Source organism: Pan paniscus, chromosome 6 (genome assembly GCF_029289425.2).
Source record: "Pan paniscus chromosome 6, NHGRI_mPanPan1-v2.0_pri, whole genome shotgun sequence".
Lineage (NCBI taxonomy): Eukaryota > Metazoa > Chordata > Mammalia > Primates > Hominidae > Pan > Pan paniscus.
Window position 1 is genome coordinate 91302804 of NC_073255.2, and position 6000 is coordinate 91308803.

Here is a 6000-nt window from a genome sequence, read left to right on the forward strand (position 1 = left end):
CAGGTGCTAATTCTAATCAGTTGCTGAGGGGTGTCTCTCCTCCATCAGACAGTGAGCTCCTTACTGAAAGGGTTATGTTTTGCTCACCACTGCATTCTCTATACCTAATACAGCTCAGGCACATAACAGCACTCAGTGAATGGTTGTCCAGTGAGTGAGTCAGTGACTGAATGAATGAGCAAGTGTGCAGATGAATGGGTGTGCTGGTGAATGGATAGATGCATCTTAGACTGCGGTGGAGGCACACGTGGGTTGGTGGATATATGGGTAGGTGAGTGGTTGGGTGGATGGGTGGGCTGGTGGATGGATACATAGATGAATAGTTTAATGGATTAGTGAATGGGTTCATTGGTGGTTAAGTGGCTGGAAATGTATAGATGGATGGATGGAAGGATTATGGATGGGTTGGTGGATGAATGATGGAAGTATAGATGGTTGGATGGATTAGTTAATATGTTAATATCTGGTAGGCTGGTGGAGAGAGTGGTAGATGAGCTGGTTCATAGATTGATAAATAGGTAGGTGAATGGATGGAAGACGGATGGATGGAGAGATTGGTGGATGAAGTAGTAGATGGACAATTGATGAATGGATGGGTGGGTTGGTTAGTGGATGGATTGGTGAAGTTAGTGGATGGATGATGAAGGAATGGTAGGTTGGTTGGTGGATGGATCAGTGGACAAGTTAGTGGATGGATGGATGATGAATGGATGGGTGAGTTGGTTGGTGGATGGATTGGTGGACAAGTTAGTGGATGGATGGATGAATAAGTTATTTGGGAGACAAATGGATGGGCAGGAAGATTGATGCTCCGCTGTTCCTGCTTTTTGCATAAATGTACTCTACTCCCTCCTCTCATTGTAATTTCCCTGCTGCATGTATATGTTCGCACACCTGTGTGTGTTGGAAGGCAGGGCTCATTTCTCCTATCTCTCCCCAGGGCCCCAGTCTAGAGTTTGGCCAGGGCAAGGCAGGGCAGGGGAGGCCCAGATGGCTGCCAGGGGCAGCTCTCTCCCCTGCTCTCTGAGTGTCTGTCTGTCCCCCCAACCAGGCTCGGAACAGCTGCCCTGGCCCCTTGGACTCCAGCGCCTTCCTGAGTTCTGATTTCCTCCTTCCTGAAGACCCCAAGCCCCGGCTCCCAACCCCTCCTGTACCCCCACCTCTGCTGCATTACCCTCCCCCTGCCAAGGTGCCAGGCCTGGAGCCCTGCCCCCCACCTCCCTTCCCTCCCATGGCGCCACCCACTGCTTTGCTGCAGGAAGAGCCTCTCTTCTCTCCCAGGTTTCCCTTCCCCACCGTCCCTCCTGCCCCAGGAGTGTCTCCGCTGCCTGCTCCTGCAGCCTTCCCACCCACCCCGCAGTCTGTCCCCAGCCCGGCCCCCACCCCCTTCCCCATAGAGCTTCTACCCTTGGGGTATTCGGAGCCTGCCTTTGGGCCTTGCTTCTCCATGCCCAGAGGCAAGCCCCCCGCCCCATCCCCTAGGGGACAGAAAGCCAGCCCCCCTACCTTAGCCCCTGCCACTGCCAGTCCCCCCACCACTGCGGGGAGCAACAACCCCTGCCTCACACAGCTGCTCACAGCAGGTGAGGGCCAGCAACGGGGAGAGGAAAGCCTGGGGAGGGAGGCCGGGGGTGGGGAGGACAGGGGGTTATGGGAGCAGAAGATGAAGGTGAAGGGGCAGGTCCAGTTCAAGGGACAGAGTGGCAAGGAATGAGGGATGTGGGGCCTGTACCTAAAAGGGGTGTGGACTCTTGGGAGGGGCAGGATGGGGTCTTGATAGATGCCAGGGGTGGGCCAGCCCCAGCAGCCTCACGGTTCTGCCCGTGCACAGCCAAGCCGGAGCAAGCCCTGGAGCCACCACTTGTATCCAGCACCCTCCTCCGGTCCCCAGGGTCCCCGGTAAGATCTCGGGCACTGGGCGGTGGGGCTGTGCCCACGGCCTTCACCCCGACTCTCCGCCCTTCTCCACCCCAGCAGGAGACAGTCCCTGAATTCCCCTGCACATTCCTTCCCCCGACCCCGGCCCCTACACCGCCCCGGCCACCTCCAGGCCCGGCCACATTGGCCCCTTCCAGGCCCCTGCTTGTCCCCAAAGCGGAGCGGCTCTCACCCCCAGCGCCCAGCGGTAAAGAGAGGGGTTGCAGGGATTGGGGGAATCTAGGGGATGAGGGGAAGAGGAGGAAGAAGAAGGGGACTGGGTCTGGGGCCAGATGAGAGGAAGGGGGCAATGGGGACCCCTTCCCCTGGGTCGGTCTTTCTGTGGGTCTATCTGTCCCTACCACAGGCAGTGAACGGCGGCTGTCAGGGGACCTCAGCTCCATGCCAGGCCCTGGGACTCTGAGCGTCCGTGTCTCTCCCCCGCAACCCATCCTCAGCCGGGGCCGTCCAGACAGCAACAAGGTGGGCACCATCCCCCACCCCAAGATTGGTTTGCTACCCCCAGGCCCTCCTGGGCTCCTTCCTAGGCTCACCCAACTCTCTGCTCCCCGAGACCGAGAACCGGCGTATCACACACATCTCCGCGGAGCAGAAGCGGCGCTTCAACATCAAGCTGGGGTTTGACACCCTTCATGGGCTCGTGAGCACACTCAGTGCCCAGCCCAGCCTCAAGGTGAGCCCCGGGCCCAGGCTGGCACCCCCAAAACCACAGGGCCCCTTTCTGGACCCCCACCCACCCAAAACTCAATTGCAGGGGAGTGCTCCAGACACTCTTGCCTCCTCCCATCCCAGTGCCTCAGTGGGTCCCAGGGTACAGCCTCTAGCACCTGCCTGAGCCCCCCTGGTGGCGTTTGCAGGTGAGCAAAGCTACTACGCTGCAGAAGACAGCCGAGTACATCCTTATGCTACAGCAGGAGCGTGCGGGCTTGCAGGAGGAGGCCCAGCAGCTGCGGGATGAGATTGAGGAGCTCAATGCCGCCATTAAGTAGGCAGGGTCCAGGCGGGTGCTGGGACCAGGGGGCCATGCCGCCTTACCCCCAGCCCCTGACCCCTGCCCTGCCCCCAGCCTGTGCCAGCAGCAGCTGCCCGCCACAGGGGTACCCATCACACACCAGCGTTTTGACCAGATGCGAGACATGTTTGATGACTACGTCCGAACCCGTACACTGCACAACTGGAAGTTCTGGGTGGTATCCTCCCTCAAGCCCATGGCTGGGGGGCTGCAGGGGCTGTGGCAGGGTGAGACCAGGCTGGGCCTGGGATGGAGGCCTAGCTCTCCAGGCCGGGCAGGCTCAGAGCTGCTCCCAGGTGACAGGCTCTGGCTCTGCCCCCTGCTTCCATGCCCTGGCCATCTTGGCCAGCAAAACTGCCCAGGGATGGGGGTATGGGAGCAGAGAGGGAAACTGAGGGAGGAGTCCTTGGGTAAGGGGAGCCTTGGCCCTGACCTCAGGAAGCCCCGAGGGCAGTTTGGGAGAATCTGAACTCTGGAGTGAGGACTACAGAAGACTTGAAATCCACTCCCTGATCTGGCTCAGGGGTCAAGTTCTTGACTGAGCCCAGGCAGGGAGCTCAGGGATGGGGGATGGTTCAGCACACAGTAAGGGCCGTGGAGGGGCAAGGAGGAGGGGACTGAGAGGCAGAGAGCTGGGAAGGTCTTGGCAGGACAGAAGTAGGGACTGCAAGCCAGGTGCGGTGGCTCACGCCTGTCATCCCAGCACTTTGGGAGGCCGAGGCAGGTGGATCACATGAGGCCAGGAGTTCAAGACCAGACTGGCCAACATGGCAAAACCCCGTCTCTACTAAAAATACAAAAATTAGCCAAGCGTGGTGGCATGTGCCTGTAATCCCAACTACTCGGGAGGCTGAGGCAGGAGAACAGCTTGAACCTGGGAGCTGGAGGTTGCAGTGAGCCAAGATTGCGCCACTGCATTCCAGCCTGGGCAGCAGAGTGAGACTCTGTCAAAAAAAAAAAAAAAAAAAAAAAGTCCGAGCACAGTGGCTCACGCCTGTAATTCCAGCACTTTAGGAGGCTGAGGTGGGTGGATCACGAGGTCAGGAGTTCGAGACCAGCCTGACCAACATAGCGAAACCCCGTCTCTACTAAAAATACAAAAATTAACCAGGCGTGGTGGCGCACACCTGTAATCCCAGCTACTCAGGAGGCTGAGGCAGGAGAATTGCTTGAACCTGGGAGGCAGAAGTTGCAGTGAGCTGAGATCGTGCCACTGCACTTCAGCCTGGGTGACAGAGCGAGAGTCCGTCTCAAAAAAAAAAAAAGAAGAAGTAGGGGCTGCAACATGAGTCATTGGGGTTCAAGGTTAGACAGTGTCCAGGCCCTTTCTTCCCCTGGTTTGAACTGGGCATCAGGGCTCCACGTGGTGTGGGGGGACCAGCTGGACCACAGGCAGCTCCTTGACCTGGGCCCAGTTCAGCATCCTCATCCGGCCTCTGTTTGAGTCCTTCAACGGGATGGTGTCCACGGCAAGTGTGCACACCCTCCGCCAGACCTCACTGGCCTGGCTGGACCAGTACTGCTCTCTGCCCGCTCTCCGGCCAAGTACGTGAGCCATCTCCCTGCCTGCTAGAGGGACCCAGCCTCGGGGGTGGAGGGAGCATTCCACCCTGCTTAGATCCCACGTCCAGCTTGCCATCAACACAGCCTAGGGTTGTGGCCACCCCGCATCCCCCAGATGGTCCTCTGGCCACCAGATGCCTGTAGACAGAGGTTCTAGGAGGGGGTGACAGTCTTGCCAACTAATACCTGCCCCTATCCCTTTGGTTCCACATCCAAGGGTAGGGCCCTGACCCCAGGAAGTGTCTCTCTCTCTCTGTCTCCCACCCAGCTGTCCTGAACTCCCTACGCCAGCTGGGCACATCTACCAGTATCCTGACCGACCCGGGCCGCATCCCTGAGCAAGCCACACGGGCAGTCACAGAGGGCACCCTTGGCAAACCTTTATAGTCCTGGCCAGACCCTGCTGCTCACTCAGCTGCCCTGGGGGCTGCTTTCCCTGGGCACGGGCTCCAGGGATCATCTCTGGGCACTCCCTTCCTGCTGCAGGCCCTGGCTCTGCCCTTCCCTGGGGGGTGGAGCAGGGTCCAGGTTTCACACTTGCCACCTCCTGGAGGTCAAGAACAGCAGAGTCCCCGTCCCTGCTCTGCCAGTGTGCTCCAGCACCGTGACCTTGGGTGACTCGTCCGCTGTCTTTGGACCGCTGTGTTTCAATCTGCAAAATGGGGATGGGGAAGGTTCAATCAGCAAATGACCCCCAGGCCTTGGCAGCTGTGACATTGGGGGCCTAGGCTGGCAACTCCGGGGGCTCAACGGTGGGAAGAGGAGGATGCTGTTTCTCTGTCACCTCCACTTGCTCCCCGACAGGTGGGGCACAGACCTCTGTTCCTGAGCAGAGAAGCAGAAAAGGAGGTTCCCTCTCTCTGCTCCTTCACTGCTGACCCAGAGGGGCTGCAGGATGGTTTCCCCTGGGAGAGGCCAGGAGGGCCTGATCCCAGGAGACACCAGGGCCAGAGTGACCACAGCAGGGCAGGCATCATGTGTGTGTGTGTGTGGATGTGTGTGTGGGGGTTTTGTAAAGAATTCTTGACCAATAAAAGCAAAAACTGTCTGCTGGTTTGTTGGTGTGCTGGTCAGTGTCTCACACTGGGATGGAGAGAGAGCCCGTTGGCAGTGGGAAGTGGCTTTGCAGAGGGCCTGGGCATTTACTCTGAGCTGGAAGCAGCTGGAGGGCTTTGAGTGGAGGTGGGACAAGATCAGATGTAGTGGTGGCAAGCGCCTGTAGTCCCAGCTACTCAGGAGGCTGAGGCAGGAGGATCGCTTGAGCCCAGGAGTTCGAGGCTGCAGTGAGCTGTGATAGCACCACTGCACTGTAGAGTGGGCAACAGAGTGAGACCCTGTCTCAAATAACAACAACAAAAAAGGCTGGGCACAGTGGCTCACACCAGTAATCCCAGCACTTTGGGAGGCCAAGGCGGGAGGATCATAGACCTCATCTCAGTAATAAAAAAGAGAAAAATAAATAAAAGAAAATCGGATGTAACTTTTTT

The 6000-nt window shown here is 58.2% G+C and overlaps 1 protein-coding gene across 6 annotated transcripts in view; it reads left to right on the forward strand.

The window, feature by feature from the left end:
- The window catches only part of MLXIPL (MLX interacting protein like), a 54207-nt gene extending 48646 nt beyond the window's left edge, over positions 1-5561 (forward strand). For 4 of the 6 annotated variants that reach the window (XM_063606266.1, XM_003815573.4, XM_008968530.4 and 1 more), the window contains 9 exons: positions 1052-1583; positions 1832-1899; positions 1975-2125; positions 2285-2400; positions 2492-2611; positions 2796-2923; positions 3005-3128; positions 4366-4495; positions 4782-5561. In XM_063606266.1, coding sequence (XP_063462336.1) covers positions 1052-1583; positions 1832-1899; positions 1975-2125; positions 2285-2400; positions 2492-2611; positions 2796-2923; positions 3005-3128; positions 4366-4495; positions 4782-4900 — 1488 coding nt within the window. In that variant the 3' untranslated portion in view covers positions 4901-5561. The remainder of the gene's footprint in view (positions 1-1051; positions 1584-1831; positions 1900-1974; positions 2126-2284; positions 2401-2491; positions 2612-2795; positions 2924-3004; positions 3129-4365; positions 4496-4781) is intronic. The other 2 variants (XM_008968529.4, XM_055114503.2) reach the window with 1 other exon arrangement.
- The last annotated feature ends 439 nt before the right edge of the window (positions 5562-6000 follow it).